General features: G+C 39.3%; 1 protein-coding gene across 1 annotated transcript; it reads left to right on the top strand.

Moving 5' to 3' along the window:
- Window positions 1-17,632: 17,632 nt before the first annotated feature.
- Window positions 17,633-26,468, top strand: PSMA1 (proteasome 20S subunit alpha 1). Its single transcript, XM_064163657.1, has 10 exons — window positions 17,633-17,861; window positions 18,577-18,621; window positions 20,574-20,675; window positions 21,153-21,256; window positions 22,091-22,179; window positions 22,857-22,927; window positions 23,822-23,951; window positions 24,595-24,674; window positions 25,509-25,613; window positions 26,111-26,468. Exons 1-10 carry the CDS (start codon window positions 17,859-17,861, stop codon window positions 26,165-26,167), a joined length of 786 nt encoding a protein of 261 aa, XP_064019727.1. The 5' UTR covers window positions 17,633-17,858; the 3' UTR covers window positions 26,168-26,468.
- The last annotated feature ends 112 nt before the right edge of the window (window positions 26,469-26,580 follow it).

Below are 26,580 nucleotides of genomic sequence, written 5' to 3' on the forward strand. Positions count from 1 at the left end.
ACAAGAGTGTTAACTAGATTTATCCTGGTGATAGAGTAATTTTTGGAGTAAAGAAATACCTTTCATTTATTCTTCCTTAAACTAATACAGGAAAATGTCAAGTATTTCGTTTTAAATGGAATGAAGACATTAATTTCAGGATAATTTCTTTAATTAACTGCCATTTTCCGGTTTCATTAACAAAAGAAGGCAGGTAGTTTAGTGATTTTGGTTGATTCTTAAGGGGCCATATGGTCAAATACCTGCATTTATCTAACAGTGGATGTTGATATTATGACCTTGTCTTAACAAACATTGTCAGTTTCTATTGGTAAATTTCTTTATTGGGTTGTAATTCATCAGATTGTTTCCATGGCCTGTTCTCTGTTCCAAAACAGAATAACTAGAAGGAACAGAGAATATAACTATGACTCTTCACTCAAGCCTGTAATCTTGTAATTCTTTGGCCTGTTTCTTTCCAGAATATGTCTAAATCTTACCACATCCACTTGAGTATTTCTAGATGTTAATCAATCCCTTCTGTTTGCATGGCTCATTTTAAAAATTATTTTCTGTCAATGCCATACAAACTTGGTTTGCACACAGATCAACTCTCTTCAAGGTTACTGTTGTTTTCACCTTGAAGTACCTTTGTTATCTCTTGTTCTTCAGACACATCAAATTTTTGTATATTTGCTTATTCCTCACTAATCTAATCCTGATATTCCAATCAGTTTCTCATCATGGGGACAACTTCTGCATCGGTTTAATAACTTTGGTCACGGTTGCACATCTCTTCGGAAGACCATTTTGTGCTTATGTCAACACAAATTCTAGCAAGTCCACTTTAAGGATTGTCTTTAATTCTCCATGCTGTATTCATCAAAGCAATAAGACTCAGACCTAATTATTACTGTATCTAGCTGCACCCTCACTGTAAACTTTGCCCTTTTCACATCGGAAAGAGATTGGCAATATGGTGTCTATCTTGGCAACTTTCACAGTGTAACATTTCGGGAAACGATGACCCACAGCAGTGCTTTCTAGATTCTACAATTTGTGTATTTCTGTGGCAAAGTCTTCTCCGATCCAGTTGACAGCTTTCTCAAGGTCTGAACTTTATCTTGGCCAAAGTGCATGCGTTCTTTCTGAGATTCATTTTTAATAATGGACTTAGATGTAATCAAGTTCTTTAAACAAAGTATCTTTTGAAATTGGAAACAAAGGAAATGTAAACCAGCTACATGATTTAAATAGCTTGGCTTTCTAATCATAACCTGAGATCATGCGCATAGAAATTCTTGTGTGTGATTGAAGAGTGGGTAAATTGATGCTTTGTCCAGGGAACAATATTCTACTACCTGACTGCTGGTGCAGTGAGGAGCCTATGTTAAAAAAAAAGGAACAGAGAACATCTCTTGTTTTGGAGCCTCTGAGTTAATAAGTTACTGCATTTGCTGCTTTTCTTTCATTTGTATCTACAAGGAAACTGATGTTTGAGTGCCACATTTTTTTTCCTCTCGCTTTTACAGTTTGAGAAATTAATTGTAGTTTAAATATAAAGACTGTTAAGAGGAGGCAAACAGTAACTGTGTACTTCAGCTTTGTTAACACTTTTGCCATAATCAGTTAGCAACAAAACCCAGCAAACAAGTGAAATATTCCATCTTCAGAAAAGCCATACAAGTGCGGCTTGGGGAAGTGGAGTCTTAAACCACATTTGAATGAGTCTTTGAAGAAACACCAGCATTATGTGTTGTCTTTCCATATTTGTGTTGTGGCAAACACTGTGGCTGCTTTGTTTGGTAAACTGTAAAACATGTGCTGCAACTAGGAATAGAGCTACTTGGGTGAGCTCATCTGTATCTGTGTGTAATGAGCTATCCTTTAAAGCAGGCTAGGATATCTACTGCATAGATGTCCCTATGTTTTTAGCATCAAAGGCCTAAGAGATCTCTGGTACATAGGCAACCAGACACAATAGAAACAAGTGATTGAAAGAGACCTAGATGTAGTTACTAAAGGGATTAAAATAGAAACAAGTGACTGAAGGATACCCAGATGTAGTTACTAAAGGAATTAAAAAGCAGTTAAGAGAGGCTTCTTGTGCAGGTGTATTCACTACGCGTGATGCCAGTACACTGCAGTAGGGTGCTGTTAATGTATGTCATGTCGAAGAGTGGGAAAGAGAGGTCCTGTTGCAATGCACATAAAGCAGTCAGTATTTTGATCTCCATCATGGGGCAGCAAAGACAAAGCTACTACAAACAATCTTTTAGTTCACTTTGTCAAAAACTGGCACATGGGAAAGAAAACAGGCAAGGAGTAGTGGAAAAAAAGTTGATCCTTCTATGAAATCTCTTTTGGATATACTGTTTGTCAGTTTTAAAAGTGTGGAAGGTAGCCCTAGTTAAACAGAGCTGCTATGGTATGCCATTGTCACACAAGATTTCCTATTTCTGGCAAAGCTGTGGCTCAGAAGCAACAAACTTTGAGGAACAAACACTAGCAGAAATATTCTATCAAATTAAACACTAGGTCCTTAGAAACTAGAAGGACACATCTTTATCTGCTCTCTTATCTGCCCAGATTTTCGTTATTATGAAGAGAAGCAGTAGCATGCTGGCTTCTGGTACCCTATCCACATGCTTCTACTACTGTATTTTTTTAAATCTAAGCCATCAGCCTCCTAAACTGAACAAACTTGAACTCTTCTTCCAATATGTGCATCTCTAGATAAGCATGTAATTATGTGCACCTCTGTAGCTGAAATGTATTCTGATCTAGCTCTGATTTCAGAGGTGAAATTGTCAACAATGTTTTTTAATGTTTTTATAAGCAGAATCTATTGAAACTGATATGATTTCAGTAGTCAAGCCATGTATAATCTGCATATGCATTCAAATAACATTAGTAGTCTAACACTTCAGATTAGATTTATGGGAAGTTTTAATGGAATTGCTTAATTTCTTTTAAGCATCGTTTTAATGCAATATATAACATATAAATTGATGAGGAAAAAGCCTTGAGAAGTTGTTCAGAAATTGCTAATTTCAATAAATGAGGATATCTGTGATTTATTTTCCCAAGTACCATGGGTGCTTATTCTCTAGTAAAAATAAATGTAATAGTCTGTCAAATTCATCAAATAGCTGTCAAAATTCTGCCTTTAAGATATTAGAGAACTGTGTAATTATAGAAGGTATTGATTTTTTTACATAAGCTTATGAGTAGAAAGAAAATGTCATTTTTTTTACAATAAAAATGCAGGCATTTTCCTTCTTCTTTTGCCAGATTTCACTTTTTCAGAGCTGATTATTCAAGTACACTTTGTCATCCTATGGTATAAGCAAAACTGAGAATTAATAATAAACAAGAGAATAGATGCCTTTCTCCATATGTAGCATCTCTATAAAAAGTTTGCTTTATGCTGAGTCATGTTTTATTATAAAATCTACACCTTCAGTGAAACAGCATTAAATTTAAGAATATGTTCTAATATTTTGATGCAATGCAGTCCTTAACTTGCTAATTGAAATTTCTGTCTTGAATTGCAATAGAGGCATTTTATGGGCTCTACTCATTAATAGTGCTGAAGATAACATCTAACTAGGGAGCTGCTTTGGTTTTTCAGAGAAGTCTAAGACATATGAGCAGCAGATACATAAATATATTCTGAAAAAGATGAAAATCAGACAAAATCAGATCATTTATTGGAGGGAGAGGAGAAAAAATGAGTGAGCTGAATCATCCAGTCCACTTCTCTCATTTCCATGTATTTGAGATATCCATTTTATTGACCCTAAATCATTAAGACAGGTCCTTGTTAATTAACATTCATTTAAATTCTGTTACATTGATAAAATTACATTATATTGTCAGCAGACATAAAACAAACCAGTAAAGAAATTGTGCTGAGTTATACCTCTTCAGGGTCTGGCCTGTGTTTTCAGCACATGCTCGACTTTTGTTTGGCTGTATTATCCAGTTATGTGCATGAAACCCTTACAGGCCTTAATGTACTCAGAAGTTCATCATACTTAGTGCTATCCTATGGTAAGTATTGTGGAAGAAAACAGCATTAACATACTATTGTTCAAAATGAAACAAAATTGAAACCTTTGCCTTGGAGTCTCAGGCTGCAGATGTCTGAATAATAGTGCTTTGACAGGAAATTCATAGAAATATGTGCACTATGTTACCTTTTGCTTAGAACTAAAAGATCTAGAATATTAATCCTTCAAAGATTATCATAAGCTGTTATATTTCATTACCTTCTGAAATGGTAGGGCATTAATTTGGATTTAGCATTCAAATTAATGATGGGCTAGTAAGACAGTCTGTATAAATAAACCTCCAACACAAAATACATAAATGTAACTCCCCCTTCAAAGAAAGATAAAAGGAACAGAATTATGTAATTGTCACAGTATCACAGTATCATCAGGCTTGGAAGAGACCTCACAGATCATCAAGTCCAACCTTTTACCACAGAGCTCAAGGCACTTTTTTTTTTCCCTGGGGATTCAATGTAAGATTAAAAAAATAGCAAAATTATTTAAGTAAGCTAATTAACTCATTAATGGGGAAGTATTTTGTCATTCTAACCACAGAAGGAATTAATCTGAGTGAAAAGACAAACAGGAATAAAATGTGGTAGGAGCCAGAAATCATCTGGTTTTAAAATTATACATTTATGTGGTTTATGCCTGTCCTCTACAACCTAAACACAACACCAGCATTTCTTAAGTTAATTTTATTATTACTGTTAAGACCAAATTGTTCATCTGAGTCTTCTGTGTTGTCCAGGAAGTCATGACAATGAAAGTGTCCTGATTTCACACAACTTGTCTCTAATCTTTCCCATTCAAGTTTGCTTATTTAGAGAAAAAGTTATTTTTCATCCTCATATAATGCAGTAGCCCTGGTCAGCATTCACAAGCAATGCTGCCTACAATGGCAGTGATTTGTCAGGTCACTCTTAGCATCTCTGCTGAAGCTCCAGCTTCCTTTTACCACTTAGTCTCATTGCTTGCTGAGGGCTTCAGACAACTCAGAGCCTTGGATTTACCACCTCAGAAACTGCACACCAGCTAAAGACTTGAAGTAGTTCTGTAACTCTGATGGGTTTGCTGCTTTTGTCTCCTCTGTGTGGTATTATGATACATCATGGTTATTTACAAACATTGCAGGATTGTATTCAGTAGTCAGAGGTAAACAAAGGTAGGTAATGCTGACAGCACTTTCACAAGATGGAGTGAGAGATAAGTGGCTTGGTCTTTTAGCTCAGCGATTTTTATGGTCAAAACCAGCACTTAAAATCTTTAGGCATGCGATGGTTTGGGTGTTCCTCACGCCCCCACACTTTGGAAATTACCCAGACTAGACTCAGCTGGCTCTGGAAATTGAATGAAGCTTATTATTCACAGCTTAGCACAATATACAAAGCAGATGTTTACAGTATATACATTTATATACAGAAATAGACAAGGTAAAAGGTAATGCAAAACCACAACAGCCCTCCCAGAAACCTGAGTCCCCAGGAGGGGCTCCCAATTACCCCTCCACCTTCTACCACTCCTCTACCTTGCCCCAGACATTGCCTTCTGTCCCAAGGAAGAATGAGGGGTCGGCCAGGGGGGTTAGGAAGCCAGTTGATTAATCAGAGAGACGGAGGGTGAGGTTAGACAGAAATGCAGCCCAAAGCCTGGACAAAGAGCAACTTCCTGATCTATATTTGGATTCTTGCTCTTATACCTCTCAGCAAGCCTATGAGTGAAGTAGACATCACCATTGTTTCCCTTTCACACCCTGTAATCTAGTTCTTCTCACCAAAACATTCTAGCTAGCTTCAAACTAGCACAAGGCACAGTTTTACAGTAAGAGGAGAAAGAACATCTGGATGTGAAAAGCTTTTCTGAGATTTAATTTTTGTCAGGTGATAGTCTTTGAAAAAGAATAAATAGGACCTGCTAATTTCTGTGAGGTTTACCCAAACAACAAAGACTAGTCCACTGTAAAAAGCCTCTCTCCCCAGTAGTTAACAGCATGTCTGAACTGACTACCTAAGAAAAATGAGGGTATGCTATGGAAATTTTACAAACTCTGAGTCTAGATAATGCAAGTGTGCTAACTTCAGTTGATTCAATTTTATGTGCTTATTTATAGCTCAAATGTGTCCAGCACACTGGAGTACAAAGTAATGATGTAGAAACAATCAGCCATGTGCACCTGTTGTTGGAGTTTTCTTGAAATTAAAGAATAATAATTGACCTGCAATGACAAAACAACACATTTAGAAGGGTCCTTTGGTTGCTTTGGAGCTTTTCTGCTTGAATTAACACAACATTAGAGAAAGTACCTTAAAAAGAGAGTGAACTGGACACAGCCATAGGCTTTACCAGAGCCAGTTAATGAAACCCACAAGTTTACATTTTGATATCTTTGCATTTATACTCAATTAGTAATAACCAGGTAGCAATGACTGATGTTTAATATAACAAACTCAAACACTCTCTCAGTGAAGAAATATGTTTAAGTTTACATCATTAACTCATTTCTTATTTGCCATGTACTTGCAATATCATTTATACAATTTCATAATTATTCCAGTTGTGATTGTTTAATTTATGTAAGAGTTTATGGAAGCATGGAAAAAAACCTTAAGATTATTTCTTTAGACCCAAAAGATCTGTCTAGCTCAATTTTAATTGCATTTGGAAAACATGTTGTATCAATTGCAAGGTACATGCAACACATGTATCTTATTTTGCTATACCTATTGACATAACATCGACCATGATCTGAGTAGCAAAGATTTTTATTTACTTGGCATTCATATTATTCTTTCAAGAGGAATAGGTATCACATAATATGTTTCACTGATACAGTATTCATTAGAACTGATTTATAGCAAACTGCAGTGCTCTGTTTACTGAACTGCTCTTATTGCTATATTCAAAACATGTTCTTTACTAGAATTAGCATGTTTATTAAATGTGAACATTATGCCAATATATTGCTGGAGAAAAAGGCATAGTGAACAAACAGTACAATTAATAAATGAAGTGAACATGTACCTGTATTACCCTTCATTACTGTTTACTTACTTGCTGATTTGTAAAATTTGCTGATTCGTAATCTGTTGCTCTGTGACTGCTGCCAACTGCAAAGACTCTAAAATTCATACTAATTACTGCCTAGTGCCAATGTGTGCTTGGCAATGGTTTGAAAGTTTGCAATTCCTGTCCACTTTGGGGTTCAGTACTTCATTATTTTAAGGCTTATTGCAGTGTAGTCCTTTCCTAAATGTAGGTCTCCTAGATGCATGCAGCCTTTGGGATTTAAAACATTGCACTGTGCTTTCATGGTCTGATACATAAAAATCACCAGAAAAGCTACGTACCAGGGGGTTAGCCAAATACCAAAGAAGCTGAGTGACGTACTTTCACTCAAGTTGCTTACCTCATGTATTCAAATCACTGCTGTTAATTCTGAGGCACTTTAATACTTACCTCAGGCACTTCTATATTAAAATGTGAACGTCAGATGCCAGGCAGTATTGTTAAAGCTTGGACTTAAACAAGATTTTATGTTCTTCAGTTTTAGCCTTGATTACTTACTGTGGAGTTTCTTAAATGACCCTAATTGTTAAAACACCACGTATTTGACGTGTTGATTTCTTTCATGCTGAAAGTGAGGAATCTGTCCTTTATGCATACATTTGTTCTCATACAAATTAAACTTACATGAACCTTAACCACTAGAACCAGGTATTTTCCATATATTGTCAATTATGTAATCACTGAACATACTTAAAAGATGCACATGTAAATTTTTAGACATGGAATGCAAACAATATGCTCCCAGAGCTAAAAGCTGTTTCTTCTGATAAGAAAACTCTCTTTTTTTTTTTCCTTCCTTCCTTCCCCTCCTTTTCCCTTTTTCCCATATAGACAGGCTATGGGGCTCTAAGGGCTAGTTTCCTTGAAGAGCTTCCTTGATGATTAATAGTAAGCTAAACATCCTTTGTTTGAATTAGGCAAGGGTTCAATATTATCTTTATCAGCTGATTGATGTTTATGTTCACACTGACAGCTTATCTGTACCTAGCACTATCAGTCAGATAATCTGATTAATAGCAGTAGGAGCATGCAGAAGGATCGACCCCCTGTAAAATGCGACTATTACAATAAGCACAGTCCTCTTTCTACTCAGTTGTGCTTGATGCAAAAGAATTCCTCATTTCATACTTCTGGTGTGTGGAAAGCTGACTCCCAAATTTGAGACTTTTCCAGCTTTTTTACAGCTAAGAGACTTTTACTTGCTGCTGGTAGTTTTATTCTACTTTTAATAGGTTTTGCTGTGGGGTTTTGAGAGATGGCAATTGTTTCTTATCTCAAATACTCTTTCTCATTGCTTTGGCAGCCTATATTCCTGGGCAACTTTGTCTTTTTGCCCACAGTGAGCATTAGCACTAGCCTCAGGAGTACTTGTTTATTAGGTTTATGAGTTCTTTAGGACCAAGTATCATCAGAATAGATTATCATCCTATCAGCACAACTAGAGAATTACTTGTGAACACCCTATTCCAGACAGGACAGAAAAGAGCTGTACTCTAGACAAATCCAAAGCCTCCTACCTGGGACCCTCTGATTCCTGCCAAGACCTTACTAATGGGTGAGCTCCATGACCATTGTGGCAATTGCAGAAGCTTGTCAGACCTGCAGCATCACACTATCTGTTTTCCAGAGTGCCCTAACGCAGGCTACTGTCAAATTATCATGCTCTTTGGGAGAAGATCTTCCTATGGTCTAGATCTTCATCTCCCCGCAGTGTTTCCAAGTACTTTCTAAGTTCTAAGAACTCCTGAATTACTTGTCCTCCATAGAAGACCAGATTTTTTAGCCTCACTTCAGTTCCACATTTGGAACTACCTTCTGTGCTTCTCAAACTATACCCACAAGATCTTTGACCATCTGGTGACCTTTATCAGATTACTGCCCAAAGATTTTTGCCAGAAGTTTGACACTCCAATTATGGAGGGTCATATGTCATGTAGAACATCCTGCAAGCCTCACTTGACACAGCAGGGACAGCAGTTTGTGCTTTCACCTTCTCCTTGTTTCCCAAGCAATTTCCTTGGTTTCTGTGTTTCTGGGGAGAAAAACAATCGTAAAAGAAAGAGATTCTTTAGTGTCCATTCCAAAGGAATGCTATGGACCGCAAAGGAGGGTGAGCTGGAACATCATACCAGAAGCAAGCAGAAGTGGTAGGAAATATCTTACTCTTCTACTGGTTCTTCAGTCAAGCTTTAACTTTTTTTTTTTTTTTAAGGTATAAACTTTAGTGTCTGAATCTAAGCAGCATTATTAGTAGAACACTCTTCTAATTGTCCATTCTTATGGTCTGTGCAACAGATGCTTGCTTTCTTGGCTAGTTGTCCTTGAGAGCAGAAGGAGGTATGCTGTCCTCCCCAGAAGTATAGTATATCAGGTATCAGACATTTCTGCTAGCAATCTGCCTGGGTTCTTGAATGAGCTGCAAAACAAATTAGGTCACTTCAAGAATCTGTATCACAAGCAGGAAGTCCATGACAATGGTCTGGAGATTTTTCTACAAGAATGTGGTTTACCAAGACCTATGCAGCCCATGGATGTGGACAGGAAATGTTCTTTTTAATCCAGAGTGTCTTCCAGACTCTTTAGTAATCAACTACTGAAGGACAGAGATGTGCTCATGTCAGCCATGCATGAGCTTTCTACACTGAAAGATGAAATAGGTGATGACCATTCTGACAGCTAAGCATAGGATAAAGAAAAGACAGATCTCACATAACTGAAGTTTTTCTGTTGATCTTCTGAACTTCGTTATTAAAATCTGTCTTTTCTTTTCTTTCTTTTTTAAATGGCCAGAGAATTGTTTTCCCTTTAAAGGAATATTCTAATTAACAGATGAATAATTGGCAAATTTATATGACCGAACAGACTTCATTTGCCCTGTGACACACAGAAAAGCCAGTTTTCCTTTCCTTGGCCTCATTGTCTGCAGTTCTGATTTATTTCCTGGATGATGCTGGGTTCCTTTCTCAGCTCAATCTATTTGACAGCTGTTTCAGCACTGCGCTTCCAGGCTGGTGGCTTCTTTGTTTCTCTTGATACTACAGTAATTGTATCTTGAAGGGCTTATTAATACTTTTCCTCCTTTATGTACTAGTTTTCAAGTGGAATCTGACTATCATGGTTGTTTCCACTGTTTCTGAACACTTTTTTCATGCTCAGAAATGGTACTTGAGCACTGAAGTGCTTGTGAATGTTCATCACAGGCCCTTTGTAAGTTGCACTCATCTTGGACAGACATTTGTATTAAGAAAGAAGATGTCTGGAAGCAGAACATATGCAAAGCTAGACCTATATTAAAGTCACTATCAACTGTTTAAAGAAAATATCTCAAAATGGTACTATGTGGATGTGCAACAATGCAACTTAAGAAATGGCATTTCCTGAACTGAGAAACTTTCTATGAAATCCACATTCATTTCACTTTGTAGAACTCATTGTATAGTGAGTTCATCCCTGGATAGAAACCAGAGAAAGTTGGTGAATTTGATACTGGTGCTCCCAAGTCTCTTAAAGGAGAGGTAAACCACTCGTAACCAATGAATTACTGCTGTCATTTTACTTGCATGCTGCAATTGCACAGTGCTGTGCTGTTAAGACCTTTTGCAAAAATACAAATCTCCACCATAAAGTTGTCATTCTGTCAATTCCTGTTACATTTATTTTATTTCTTTTCTCCTTTGTAGCTAATCAGATTTGGACAAACACCCAGAAGACCATTCACAAATGTGTTGCTGCAGGCTGATATCCAGCATCAAGGTTAATCCTCTGAGTTCACAAGACAAATGCTATGGTATGAAATTCAGAGATATACATGGATACCCACCAGTTTTCAATAAAAACAGAAATAAAATGTATTTTATATACTTTCATAAATTGATTTGACAGTAACAGCTACACATTCAAGATGGGAGTAAAACTGTGGCTATACTGAAGTCAGTGAAAAAAAAAAGCATTACTGATAATGATGTAAAGATTGTAACTCAGAAACTAGATTTGAAAGCTCAGGTTGAATATACACTGAAGGAATTTAATGAGTCTGATTTGCATTAGAATTATATATCAATATCACATCAGGAGAAAGCTATATTAGGAAAAGGCAAGCTGTATACTGGGGTGAAGACTTATAATTGCTGATAAGGAAGCAGAATCAGGGCAGACCTCAGATTACATTGTGAATGAGGCATCTGTAGTCACAAATTTATTTGATATATACTTCTTAAAATCAAAACCAGATGTGGAGATGTGTTGACTGTACAGAGATATGCTAATAACTACAGCAGAGATTTTTAGGTACTCACTAGCTAGTTTCAAGACAAGGTTATATCAAAGCGGACTGGAATTAATTTGGAGCCCTTCAGATCCATCACTGAATCCTTCCATGGCCTGGCCTTAGAAGCCAAGGATTGCGCCAAATACGCTGGATTTAGAATTATCCTTCTATCAATGGAATTTGTTCACAATTTAAGCATGTATGATGCACTGTCTGAGCACAGTGATGTGTCAGAACAATTGCAGACAATAGACATTACACTGCCAGAAGCTGGCTCACATTTTTCAGGGCAGGCTTAGGTTTCTGCTTGCATTGTTGTTAGTTTAGGAATAGATGCAATAAAGATGGCAGTGCCAAAACAAACTGTACTATGAAAATGGGGATATGCATGACAGCAAAGCTGTTAAGATCCTTGTAGCAAAATTAGGAGCCTGGCAAGCAGCTAGAAAAAAAATATTATCTGGCATATAGCAGTAGGACTTTTTAAAAAGCTTACTCAAACATTTATTTTTTCTTCTTCCAGATTAATTCTGTACTGTAGTCTTCCCTGATCAAAGCCTGAACCCATGCTAAGAATGGACAGAATCACTTTCAAAAGTGTGCTCCACAAATACCAAAATTGTTGTTTTGTAGTAACTATTTCAGTAAGTTTAACTCTCCCATAGAACAGATGCCTGTAAAGAAAAGTGTCACAGAAATCTCTAATGTCCTACCAGCCAGTCCTATGGTCTTCTCTCTGTTTTTTTCCCTAAGTACTTAGTTTAATAGCCTCTGGCAGATTTATTCCTGTATATGGACATATTTCCATTTTTCAATCAGAAACTTTTGGCAATACATGTGGCAAAAACATTGAGAACATTTTCATGTATGATCTACATATAAGCACTCATAAAATATTAATGGAATATAAATGCATAACTAAGAAGGTAATACCTTGTCCAGCCATTAATTTAATATGACAATAACGTCAGTCATAAGGAAATGGGATCCATTAGTGGTTTCATGGAATACAAAGGCCTTATTTCTGCATCACTCTGTCTGTTATTTCCAATCTGTGCTGACAGTTATACCTCCTTCTTTCATAGGCAGACGTTTCGAAAAACATCCTCACTACTTCGACTGATACAGTATCAATCAGGAACTTCTGCATCCTTTATAGATCTTACATATCCCCTGCTGAGTGTTTTGATAATGCTTTCGTTTTGATTCAGGAACACTCAGTCAAAAACAATTCCAACAACATAAATCAACAGTAGCATTTAATACATGTGAGAGAGTTTCTGCAGCTATATGCACACTTAAGCTAATCTTTTATCTTCAGAAACTTAAAAGAGCTGCCATTCTTTTTCACTGAAATGAAAAGCTTAACAGATTTTCAGAGAACTCAAATAACAGATTTCCTATTACTCCCATAAATTATTACAACAGCTCTCCAGTTATCTTTTGATGAGTCAGAAAATACTATGTACACTGTTTCAATCATGCAACTTACTGCTCTAAATAGCTTTTTCTTGTACAACTTACATTACATGGAAATGCTTTCTCACTCGGAAAATAAAGAAATAAATTACAGATCCAAGAAATAAGTAGTAATAATACCTACTTGAATTTCTCTCTACATACATTTTGCAGGAAGGTACATTGCATGAGTCATGAAATACAGGCCAGAATTGAAGTAGGATATTGGAATGTCACAGTAATATGCCCGTTTCTACTTGCTCACCAGTAATAGCACTGCTGCTTGGGAGTAATCACTGGTTCGTCTGACAGGAGAGGCTCCATCTCCCTGGGACCTGTCTTTTCCCTTCTCTGGTGGAGTGGAGATGCTGTCTTTTACTCTGGCACAACTGTTTTCTTTCTTCTCCTTTCGCAGTCTGATGTGCCTAGGTAGCACAAAGTATGTGGTCCCTAGGAGCCTTACCACTGACCCCAGTGAAGCCAACCTTTTACCCAAACACTATGCAACACAAGGTTAACAGAGATTGATGGTGAGTGGTATCCCAAAAGGGGACTTGTGGAAGGTTGCTTCTTCTAGTGAATCAGCAGAATAGGAGGCATAATGGCCTTGCCTTTTAGTTCCTGTATATTAATATCTGCAGAGCAATGCCTGTCATCACTCAGATGTCAGATGCTGTTTATAACTACGATGGAAACATAACATAGACAAAATAGCATCATTAATTTCTCCTGAGGCTGTATATGCATGGTTTAGGTTAGCTGTTTTTTCAGTGCTGCATTTGGTGCCAACACTGTATCAGCAGTGTTGTGAGATGCCTTAAAAAGTTTTGTCCCTGAATTTGTGCAGTTGCTCTCTCGATATGTGACCAGGAGACCACAATGTATTCAGATGCAGAGGTTTTCACAGCACAGGTATGACATGGATCAGAAAGTACCACATTGCTGAAACCTGCGGCTTTTAACGACACCCAATACCAGTGCTGGTGGTCAGAGAGAAGTTATCTATTCAGTATCTCTGTGCCAGTTGTGATTTGGTGAGCATTCAACTTTCCTTGTTTATCTGTTATTTAGACTGAAGACTTTTACTCTTTACTGCCCTTCTTTATATGAAGCTATTCCATAATTTGAACAATTTCTTCCACTTTTCCCAGTGCCTTCAGTACTGCCACATCATTGTAAAGCAGGAAACAGAAATCACAGCCAGTATTCAAGTCTGAATGCAGTCAGATGCAGTACGAATTACACAGTGGCACAGAAATGCTTTGTTTTGTTCTTTTCCCTGATAATTCCTGACGTTTAATTTGACCATTACTGAGCATATTTTTGCAGAGCCAGCAACTGCATACTCATTTTCCTGAAATGATCTTCATTATGAGGTTGCCAACTGTGAAATTAGAAGTGAAAAAGTACTATTTTCTCCTAACACACATGCTTTATAAGCAGATTATGTTAATGTGAAGATAGTTTTAGTTTTACAGTTCAGTCTTGTAGTGTGATTTCTTGATGTTATATCTTGATTGCTGCTTCTCATTCAGTTTTTTTCTTGGAAATTACTTGTGTATTCCTGTAATCTTTTTGTATTGATTCAAACCTCCCATAGAAATGTGCAAGCATATCTTGATACTGGCATTAGGATTGTTATCAAAGAAAACATTTGATGCACTTCCCTATAGCTTTTAGTATTATAAAATTAATAAGTTGTGATATGGATAACTGGGATAGTTATGTAGATATGTAATAATAGATCAGATACAGCAGTGGCAAAATCAGCTTAAAGTTGTGTCCTACACTGCCTCATCTATGCCTCATAGCATGTCCTGGAGAAAACAACAGTTTTAAGCATCGCGGTCACTCAGCAGTGTTTTTCCTGCTGTTTCTATCAACAGTGCCTGTGCTACCACAGCCTTTTGTCATGTGGATTTTTATCTTTTATGAAGCTGTCTAAAACTGTCAGATCATTCTGTTCAGGCCACCACCATTAAATATAGCAAGAGTGACATTTTCCTAGGTGCAGAGTTCAACATCATGCTTACATATCACTTTATTGAAACTCTCATCTGAGGCCTTTGTACAAATTTTCTAACAACTTTGAATAACTGACAAACCACAAACCTCACTGATTTCAGTAACTGTTTGCCAGGAAGGTGGTAGAGTCACCATCCCTGGAGGTGTTCAAGAAAAGACTGGATGAGACACTTAGTGCCATGGTCTGGTTGACTGGATAGGGCTGGGTGCTAGGTTGGACTGGATGATCTTGGAGGTCTCTTCCAACCTGGCTGATTCTATGATATTTGGCAAAATTTATGTAAAATGCTTACTTTTTGATTTGATGCCTCTGTTATCTAAACAGAGGTATCTGGGTTTGCCTTGTTCCTTTCTCTCATTCTGTAATGAAGTATTAGGTCTCAGTTCAAACACATCAACGAGGAGTAAGCTAGGTATACTTTTTAACACCAAAGATGAAATTGGAAATACATTACCAACCCACTGGCTTTAGCCCTGCATACAGAGGGCTCATACCAAGCCCAAAGGGCAAGCAGGAGCATTCAGAAGGAAGTGAATTACTTCCTTCCATGGTAAGCATTTCCCCTTTCTGGAGATTATTCCTGCAGCTGGCATCCTCTTGCACTGCTGCCTTGGGAATAAGGTAACAGTTGTGCTGCCTGAGGCACTGGAGAGCAGCGGGAACACGATTCCATGCCACCCTGCCTGCTGTCACACGATCTGAATGAGCTTGCTTTAGAATCAGTTTTTAATAGCTGGTTAGTTTGGTTTGGAATCTCTTTTTCTATCAATATAATAAAGGAAAAAATACTGAGGAAAATACTTTAATAACTGCAAACAATAGTTCATATACGTTCTAGTTCTCCATTTATACACCTCTTCCCAAATTTCCATGTGAAGTTTTACAAATCCTGCCTTTCTGTCACTAAAATCATCATAGTTTCTAACCATACTTGCTGTATGCATACAGAACAACAGAGAGTCTTGGCATAGTTCAGTGCTCTATCAAAACTAACACACTTTTGCCAAAAGAGAGGAAACATCTCTCTATTGTTCTGTTGCTGTAGGTGGAGTAAACAGATCTTGAGGGAGTCCCTTATTGCTGTAGGAAGTTATTACAGAATGGAATTACAGCAGAGAGTATGGGAATATTTACTCAGAAATCAGCAGAACTTGAAAGCTGTTCAGCTCACTTAAAATGTTTATGTATCCTGTGGCAGTGCACACCAAACCATGTTGAAAAACACAGGTAATTTCCAATCAGCTGAATGTTTCTCAATCAAAAAGCTTAAAAATAACAAAATAAGTTAGATAAATTAAATTAGTCTGTTCAGATTTTTTTTTCCCCTAGACAACACTGTAGCCCATTCCAGGAAAAAAAGGGATAATTCTCCAGTGGTAAGAAAAACATCTCACTGGTCCTACAGTAATCCAAAGGTGACAGAATACTAGCTTGCCTTTAATGCCTGTGACTTCAGCAGCTGGGTATTTGTTTTAAAAGAATAAACACATGAATATGGTATTAATTGATTATCTGTCTTAATGCTTGAGTCATACAATCCTACAAAGGAATTTTTAACCCACTTTTCTGTTCTGACTCTATTTTACACTGTCCAAAACAGGAGCTACGGTAAGCAGTTATTTTTTTGTTAAGTACTTGTAGTTTATGAGAGCAAAGAGAACCCTTTAGAAATTGAATTACATCTTAGCTATGATTAAGATACAGCAATGTTTTTCAGCTGTGATTCATAATAGTGCTTATTTAGCTTTATGCCATTTCAGAGACTTCCTGTACCCCTTTTTTTTTCCAAAACACAAATGTAAGAGGATTTCCAGTCTGATACATCTGATTAGCAGTGACTTACTCTACTCCTACCAAACTGTTTTTGTTTCTTCCTGAGTTGTTTTTGCTTGTTTCTTGCTTTGTTTCCTTTCCACCCTGTACTGCTTAAGCTCGTAAGCCTTGTTAGGTGGGACACACTATGGAATTTATCTGCCGTTTGGGATAGAACATCACTTAATAAGCCATATGCTTATGATAAAACGGCAACGACTGACATAACAGCATCAAACCCTTCTGCTATGAGTTTAGAGCAGGTAGGATTGGACTCCAGCCTCCTGAAGTAAGGCCCCGTGCGACGTGTACGCTCCACAGCCACCCTGTTCCTGACAGCAACGGATTTGCCTCTGCGTGGACAAAAATGAGAGGGGAAAGGAGTGGGCAGCTGACGTTGCTGGCTCTGCAGCACGCCTCCGACTGTCCGGCGCAGCGCTGCACGCTCACGGCTCGGCAGCGGCTGCTCCAGAAGCGGCTCCAGAGGCTGGCGGGGCTGATCCGTTTCTGCCATTAAGTGGATCTCTACGTACCCCTACCCTAGCCAAGCTTTTCACAGCACCTCAGCCACGCTCCTGACGATGGCTGTAGCTGCTGTGCCTGTTGCTGTGCTCCCTTTGTGTCCCGCACGGAGCACACGCCGGCTTTTCCCCAAAGCACAAAGAGAATGCAGTTCATCGCACGCAGGTCGTTTGACGTCAGTGCTGCCTCTGCAGCCGCTTCAAACGCCACAGCTCTCCCGGACACAGCGAGGCGGCTAACCTGGAGTCTGGGTAGTAACAGTAAATTACTCTCGGACTGCAAACTGCAGCTTGTCCTCAAGTCAAAGCATTTCTGTAGGGCACAGGGACCTCACGCTGACGCTCCCTAAGCGGCGCTGCGCAGCAGAGCAGACACCGACACACGGGACAGAGCTGACGGCTCCAGAGAATGGGCCGTGAGCAGGCAATAAGCGCACAAGCCCCTGACAATCTGTGCACTCCACACCGCCGCTCCCCCAGCCGCCACCGACAGCCGAGGCCCCGCGCCTGCGCCCCGGACGGGCCCGCTCGCTGCAGGGGCGGGGCGAGTCTCGCTCGATGACTCGAGGTGCAGGAAGCGCTGCCTGCTCGGTGCCAGCCCAGAGCGATCGCTGCCGGAGTCGTTCCCCCCTCGCCGCTCCGGAGCCCGCATCGCTGTCGGGGGAAAGAGAATGGTGAGGGGCAGTTGAGATGGGCTAGTTCGGGACTGGCCATATCCGCGCCCCGGGCCCGGGCTGCGGAGCGAACTGGGAGAAAGAGGGAGGACGAAAAGGAGGGAATGGGGCCGTGAGTAAGCAGTTCCCGGGCCACGCGGGACTGGGCTCGCCGCGGGCCGATGCCGGGCCTGGGCCTCGCTGCCGGGGCCCGGGCCTGCCCGGGGAAGGGGGCGGCCTCGCTCTGCTCTGCGGGACAGGCGGTGTCCGGGCACGTTGGCGTGGGAGCGCGGCAGTGGCGGGGGGGCCGCGACCCCTTCGGCCCGGCCCGGCGTGACGCTGCAGAGAGGCGGGTGATGGCTGCGCGGCTGCCCCGAAAGGCGTCGGATGGGCAAAGCAGCATCGTTATCCCTGGCGAGGAGCTGGGCAGACTGAGCAGAGAATGAGGCAAGCACAGGAATCTCGGTTTTTATCTCTTGCTGCTTCCCCTCACGGTGTCCGGGGCTGAGGCAGCGGGCTTGCTGCTCCGGGACTTGCAGCTTGTGCCACTCACTGAGCGGAGACTTGCTCCGAAACGAAAAGAATTCTGACTAGACAACGAGCCCCAACTTCAGGCCTAGGAACAAATACTTAGTATGAAAAGCTTTACAAAGAAAGTGGACCACAACTTCGCCCTGGGATGCTCTTTCGGCCAGCGTGTTAACTGCACTAATGAGTTTTATTTTGTTCATTGCAGTTCCGCAACCAGTATGACAATGATGTCACAGTTTGGAGCCCACAGGTAAAATCTTTACGAGCTTGCTGACTGGCTTTTCACTTGCTCTTTGCCCTTGCAGCTGCGATATCACAGTAGTATCGCTTGTATTCAGGTGCCTAAAGCTCGCTACTGGCTGCTTCCTTCAGATTTCGGGAGAGCAAGAAGCGCTTTTCTGAGCTTCTGGTGTATGGTACTTACTTAGGTGGGCCCTGGTGTCTCAAAGTACTTAAGGCAGTTGCTTTCCAAATGTACTTTTGAGATACAAAATAGATGCTGTCATCATTGGGGGTTGGACTAGATGATCCTGAAGGGGCATTGTAGCCAGGTGGGGGTTGGCCTCTTCTCCCAGGCAACCAGCAATAGAACAAGGGGACACAGTCTCAAGTTGTGCCAGGGTAGGTATAGGCTGGATATTAGGAAGAAGTTCTTCACAGAGAGAGTGATTTCCCATTGGAATGGGCTGTCCAAGGAGGTGGTGGAGGCACCGTCCCTGGGGGTCTTCAAGAGAGGACTGGATGAGGCACTTGGTGCTATGGTCTAGTTGATTGGTTAGGGCTGGGTGATAGGTTGGACTGGATGATCTTGGAGGTCTCTTCCAACCTGGTTGATTCTATGATCTTCAAGATCCCTTTCAACCCAGACCATCCTATGAACAATTTACAGGCCTAGAATAAAAATGCTACTAGGCTGTGAAAAAGCACGAAACTGAGCTTAGATCTCATCCATGTGAGGCTGTTACTAGGTCAGTTCATCTTTCATTCTCTAGCTAGTACTGGAAAGGAGCTATTTAGTCTGCAATTGGGAAGAGCTTTCTTTTGTTTTTAAGAGCTTCGCTGTATTCAAGTTGTTCAGAACAAACCCAAATTATTGCAAGTCAGTATTTAATGCTGAAGTGAGAATAGGCTGACTACTTCAAGTATGACATAACAGCACCTGCTTAGGTGCATGCAACTTTGACCACCTTGTAAGACCCCTATTTGAATGACTATACCCATATGGTCACCTATGGTATGGAATCGGAGATGCTGGTTTTTGTACTATGAATTTGCAGAACTTCATTTTCTAAGTTGAAATGCTCCTAGACATCCCTGTTGGATAGATGCCATGTATAAAGCTTGTAATTTTATTGTTAGGCTTGAGGTGAGGAGGAAGCTCTTCACTGAGAGAGTCATTAGACACTGGAATGGGCTGCCTGGGGAGGTGGTGGAGTTGCCGTCCCTGGGGCAGTTCAAGGCAGGACTGGACGTGGCACTTGGTGCCATGGTCTAGCCTTGAGCTCTGTGGTAAAGGGTTGGACTTGATGATCTGTGAGGTCTCTTCCAACCCTGATGATACTGTGATACTGTATTCTATTCCATAACTAGTAGAATGCAGCTGTGGTTAGCAATTCCAGTACTTGCAGAGTAACAGTGGGCATGCTGACTGCTCAACAAAGGCTGGCCAAGTAGAGTGCATAAAATTAGCCCCTTTGCCCTCAGTGGTTGCATTGAAAAGACAAGTTGCAGAACTTGTGGGGACTTAACTGTCTTTAAGACCTCTACTCCTTCTTCAGGCTTTGCTGCAGTTGACTAATAACATGTTCAGAAGTTATTAGAGAATGGATGGTGAGACACAAAAATTGTGTAAGACTCATTTCTTCAGGAAACTCAAAAGTTAAGCATCCAACTTAAGCTGCAGGTCCTCTCTTCATATTGGGTCAAACATTGATTCTTGTGAAGACAGTGACAGAGGTCTTGGAGTTGTTAAAATGTTTTATTTTCTAGTTTTGTTGTACTCAATAATGAGTAGCTCAGAGATTACCAGATTCTGTTGGTTAATGGTAAGGCTTTAGCAGAAGATAATTGAAGAAGTCGTAGCATTGAGGAAGTTGTAGGATTAAGCTGTCAGGCAATAAGCATACCTGTTCTGAACATCAAAAACCATTGGAAATTGATACAGAGAATTCAGAATTGTTACCTTTGATTTTTATTCTCTAGGGCCGAATTCATCAAATAGAGTATGCCATGGAAGCTGTAAAACAAGGCTCAGCTACTGTGGGGCTGAAGTCAAAAACACATGCTGTGCTGGTTGCTCTCAAGGTAACTTCACAACTGTTCTCAGGACAGTAACATTGGTAGTAAAGTTTGGGTTTGGCAAATGAGTTTTGTGCAGTCTGAGTTTTTGTGCATAAGGTAAATCAAATCTCAGCTTCCTTTGGCTTGAGTACCAGTATAAAGCTATAAGTGTTTCCAGTACCTATGGAAAACAGATTTTCACAAAATGAAGGAAATGAGTGAAAGATTGTTTTTTCCCCTGTAGAAGATATTTCTCTCTTTTTAAATCTAGTTATTAAGTAGTAGAACTATTTCTCTTTCCAAGGTCCATGTCTGCTTTTTCGTTCTGACAATTTCCTACCAAAGTGGAAATTTCTTGTCTTCTGTTGCAAATTTATAATGACTTTTTATTGTTATTGTTTCATTATCATATTCAATTCTTGCTATAAATGTTAGCAGATTTCTTCACGGTGTTTGGCAAACTGTTCAGTCTGCCACATAGCTTTCTCCTTTTATGCACAGAGAGCACAGTCTGAGCTGGCAGCTCATCAGAAAAAAATCCTGTACGTTGACAACCATATTGGTATCTCAATTGCTGGACTTACTGCTGATGCAAGACTCTTGTGGTGAGTATCTTAGTTGCTGACATACACACACAGTTCTGCAACAATGAGTGAAAGTTCATTTGTAGACTATTGCGAATGAGATTTTACGGCCAGCTAAGGATTCGTCTGGAGTTACTGCGCTCTTGTACTATGGCAAAGACCGTAGCATGAAATTCAGGCAGGTTTTTAACTATTGGGCAGAATTATAGTTTTCAGTTCCAAATTTTGCTCCTTGGTTTAGTTACTAGCAAGAGGTCTGCCTGGTTTCCTTGGTGTGATGGGGTTTCCCAGCAGCCTGAGAAAGTACATCACTTAATTCCCTCTAGCAGCGGTTTCAGTGTACACACATGGAAGAAAGTTATTACAGCTATAGCTGGTGACACTTTCAGAGGGACTTGCTTTCTCCTTACTGGTCACAGAGCTTCATTGTATGAGGTAAATGTATACAGAAGTAGGAGTGTTTGTCAGTTTGATAGGAAAGGACAAGAGACATTGGGAGAATAACAAATCTTGATTGCTATAAGGTTGCAAAGAAATGTAACCATTTAACCATGGCTCTTTTCCAGATGATTCGTCAGTTGCCTGCATGAACTTCTACCTTCTTTGTATTTGTCTAGCTGAAATACTGTAATACCCTGTCAAATGTGTGGTCAGCTTTCTCAATGACAATTACAGGTCATGGTGAAATGAAATTATGTAATGCCTTTGACCCTTTTTCTCAGTGAGCAGAGCTGAAACAAAAAGATACTTACCTTAATGGACACATAATGAGACACAAACTCAGTGTGACTTTGATCTGTGCATTGCTTTGATTTTGGTTGATTTTTTCTTTTTTTCCCCTCTCTTTCCTCCTAGCAATTTCATGCGTCAGGAGTGTCTGGATTCTAGGTTTGTGTTTGATAGACCTCTTCCAGTTTCTCGCCTAGTGTCACTAATTGGAAGCAGTATCCTTTGCTTGTAATGCTTTTATAGCGTTTTACTTTCACTTGGTTGTATGTGAAAATGATTTTGATCTCTCTCAGCTTAAAAGTTGTGTTAAATTGAAAAAGTAAGCTCGAAATTAATCTTTCTTTATTCGTTTTGCTTATGTATTCTTTCAGAGAATATCCCCTGACATTCACTGAACTGGTAGAGAAGCCATCAAGTGAAATACAACATTTAACATAGCACTATTTGTCTGTTCCACAGCCCTGTGCCTCTGAGGCAGGGAGAAGAAATATGACTGCACTGGTCAAAAAATGATCCTTTACTGGATCATAGCTGCTTACTCACGTTTCTGTGACAAATTCTGTCTCACTTGGACTTTAGCAGAGGCTTCATGTTCTGTTACTGGGTGCCTAGGAGAAAATTCAGGGGGATAAGAAATGAGATGAGGCTCTGCAGCATTAGGTGAACTCTGTGTTACTTGGTTGAATGAACTCTTCAGTTACTTCACCTTTGGATGAACAAGAAGTCAGTATTCCAAATAAATCCTGACATCTATTTCTTTGAACCCAGCCTTCACACTGTGAAAAGGATTTCAAAGACGATGTAGAGATTGTATTGCATCACTGCTTGCCTTAGGAAAATGTCTGGGGCAATGAAAATGTTCTTTTGAGATGATTTCCTTAAGTTAGGTAAGAAACCCAGATACCAACGCAGCGTTATGGCAGAAGACCATATGGGGTAGGACTGCTCATCGCAGGTTATGATGTGAGTAAGCTCTGCTAGTTACTACTGGGCTAAAAGAATATGTGCTTAATGCAATTTTACATAACAAATGGATGTTAAGAGGGGAAGATAGAAGGAAAAGATACTCATTAAAACTTGCTGAATAAGAAAATATTTTTCTCTATCTTATCCTAAAACATAACCTATAAAAACATCTCTTAATAGCTAATCCTACCTACACTTATGAGGTGTGCATTTGCAAAAAGGAAAAACTAACATGCAAAAGTTATATTTGTTTATGTTTTATGGGATCAAAATGTTGACTCTGACTAATTATTTTACCAATGGTTAAGGAGCTTTACACACTACTATTTTAAATATCTTATATAAAAAATGGATTTGGAAATCATTACTGGCTTCTCCCTTGTTTGACTACAACAATTTGCTTAATGCATCACACACAGTATCTCTGGGCTTAAGATTTTTGACATGAGGAAGAGTATGGGAAACTGCCATCTTGCATGGCATGGTAAAATCTAGAGCAGGTTTTTAGTTTTGTGCAGATAAGTTGGAATATGCGTAAAGAATCTACTGCAGGCCATGAAGTGGGAAGCATACAGAAGCAAAGTACAGTTTCTGGAACAGAGAAAGAAGCAGTTTTGTTGCCAGCTATCCTGCTGAGACTAAAACAACATTTCAGTGAACTAAATATAAATATAAATTTAATTTTTTTCATTTGTTTGTTGTTTTCTGCAATAGCTTTGAAGGAATTGTGTAAGAACAGTGTATAAGCAGTATAAAATACTTGAGTGTGTGTGCCTATATGGTGTATCAAGAAGCACAACTGTGGTTTGGGAAATTTGTGTTCCAGCAGCGGGCTTGGTATGAGTTTATACATCTGGTTTGTGCTTTGTGGATTTTTTTCTCTCTTTGTAGGATATGGGTCCTCACATTTTCCAGACTTGCCCCTCTGCAAACTACTTTGACTGCAAAGCCATGTCCATTGGTGCTCGATCACAGTCAGCACGAACTTACTTGGAGAGACACATGACTGAATTTGCTGAGTGTGAGTAATGACCCCTGTCTATCTAATGCTGTTTAACAGTTATGCAGCTGTTATACTACTGTTCAGTTGTTTGGCATTTACTAGGGTAGGAAGATAAATTTTGTGAGCCAAGTTTGGAATAAGTGTTACATGAAGGCAAAAGTTGTAAGGAAAATTATATAAAAGTTCATGTCTAGCATCTTGATTCTTACTGCATCTAATGACAACAGAAGATCAGAAAAGCAGAGAAAAATATAAAAGCTTCTGCCCCAACAGCAACTAATTCTTTCCATTTCAAAGCAAGGGGTGGTATGTAAAGGTAAGTATTTAAGTGGTGAGTTTGAAATGGTGAATTAATTTTTTTGTAAAATGGTGCTGAGGAGGCCACTGAATGGCTTCTTGGACAAAAAAATAGTGTAAGTATCACTGGACTGGAGGAGGGGAGGTGCCAAAACCAGATGCGTTCAACCTCAAATGTAGAGAGGGGCTAGTTTCTCAAAGTATACTTCCATAGCCAACTCTGATCTGTATCTGAAATACCTGAGGAGAGGAGTTCTGGAAGTCAAGCTAGCTAAGGTGTTTTTGTAGTTGTTGGCTAGGAGTGGGAAGCATGTCTAGAGATACACCATATATTTAATAATTGTCTTTCTGATTTCATTTTAAGGTAATCTTAATGAGCTAGTTAAACATGGACTACGTGCCCTGAGAGAGACTCTTCCTGCTGAACAGGATCTCACCACCAAGGTAAATGCTAAGTGTTCTTGGCAAGAATTTTTACTGCCCTTGTTAGGAGAAATTACCATGAAAAAAAGATCATGTAAGTTATGGCTCTCACTAAAATTTGGAAGCCGATTACTGATAGACAGGATTATCTTAATCTAATATGTTGTTATCTTGTGTTTCTTTAATTATCAAATTTAATTTTCTTAACAGAAAATTGATTTTCTTTCACTAAACAAGATTGTGAATTTGATTGCTTCATTCCATTTTAAACTTCAATCACTGCTGAAGATAGCATCACACACAACTAGAATCGCAACTTCGCGTTGTAAGCACAGTCAGTATCCCTAGCATCAAAAAGTTGCAGAAAATTCTGCCAATCAATTGAGGAACAGTTGAATAAGAAAATCCAAAGAGTACCCACTAGTTCATGTTCTGCTTGTAGTTGATCTGCCCTTTGACATGTTTAAGTTTTTTTACTCTTGACCCACCTTGACTTTTCAAACTCTTAAAATGAGTGAAAATGCAAAATTAACATACAAATAGTTTTGAAAAATTATGTATATTATTAAAATAAAGACTAAAAATTGGAAAGACATTTAAATCCTTGATAAGTGTCTTTACTTAGAAGGTTTTGAAACTTGAAAGCTTTTGTAGGGAGTCAGTCTGCCCCTTTCCTTTTTCAGTACATTCTGCCAAAGGGGAGTCTTTCAGAATTTTCTTTTTTCCTGAAGTGGACACGACGAGTCTCTTTGTGATGGGAGGAATCTTTCACCTGTTTCACAGGAAAAAGCTGTAAAGTCACAGAGTGATTTGCACAAAAATGCTTCTCACTGCTTTTACAACTTTGCTTAACAGAATGTTTCCATTGGAATTGTTGGCAAAGACATGGAGTTTACCATATATGATGATGATGATGTAGCACCATTCCTAGAAGGACTTGAGGAGAGACCACAAAGAAAGGTATATGGTTTAGATTTAAGCAGGCTTCATTGAAAGACAGCATTATGTGAAGCGTGACCTATGATACAACATTTTAACCTTCTCAACTACTCTGGTAGAGATTTAGGAGTGTGATTTTGAGTGTATAGTTACTACATGAAAACCATATAAACTTAGCTGGAGACTAAGAGGCTGTTAATGTCAATTTATGCTGAATTGGTGATGGGCCTTTCCAAAGTCCTGTCTTTGCTCATCTGCAATCAAATTCTGGTTTTCATTTTATTGCAACAAAATTGACTACATGTAACTGTCATGCTTGCCCCAAGATGCATCCTTAGTCTCCTAACGAATGACCAGCTTTGTTCTGCTTCATGCTTCCTTTTGGATAACATTCATGTACAAGCTGCTTGTTGAGATGAGCTGCATCGATGTACTCATGATGCTCAATCCAGGATAAAGGTGATTCATGAAGTGTTGTTTTCTGCCCATCTGTAACATAATTTCTTTTTCTCTTTTAGCCTGCTCCACCTGCTGATGAACCTGCAGAAAAGGCAGAGGAGCCGATGGAGCACTAGTTGGTGGATGACTTCCTCTGTGTCAACGTATATCTAATTATACAGGAAGGATTACCCATTTGCTGGTAACTTTATCCTCACCTATATGCATTTTCTGCCAATACTTTGAGGATTACGCTTAAAAAGGAAACCAACCAACCCACCTATCCTTAAAAGGTAGACAGAAGGTCATAATTGGGTGTATTTTCTTTGACAAGAAAGGTGTAATCATTTTCTAAATAGTACATGATACTGTTTTTTAATGAAAAGCATACTGTCTTTAACTTGTAAGGACAAGTGGAAATAAAACACTTTCTTGGAATCTGCTGTGGGTTTGGGTTTTTTAATCTGAAAAAACAACCCTTTAAATCAAGGTGCTATCCATCGATCTGACCATTTGTCAGCGTGAGCATTTATTTACTGTATATAAATGT

Source organism: Pogoniulus pusillus, chromosome 24 (genome assembly GCF_015220805.1).
Source record: "Pogoniulus pusillus isolate bPogPus1 chromosome 24, bPogPus1.pri, whole genome shotgun sequence".
Classification (NCBI taxonomy): domain Eukaryota; kingdom Metazoa; phylum Chordata; class Aves; order Piciformes; family Lybiidae; genus Pogoniulus; species Pogoniulus pusillus.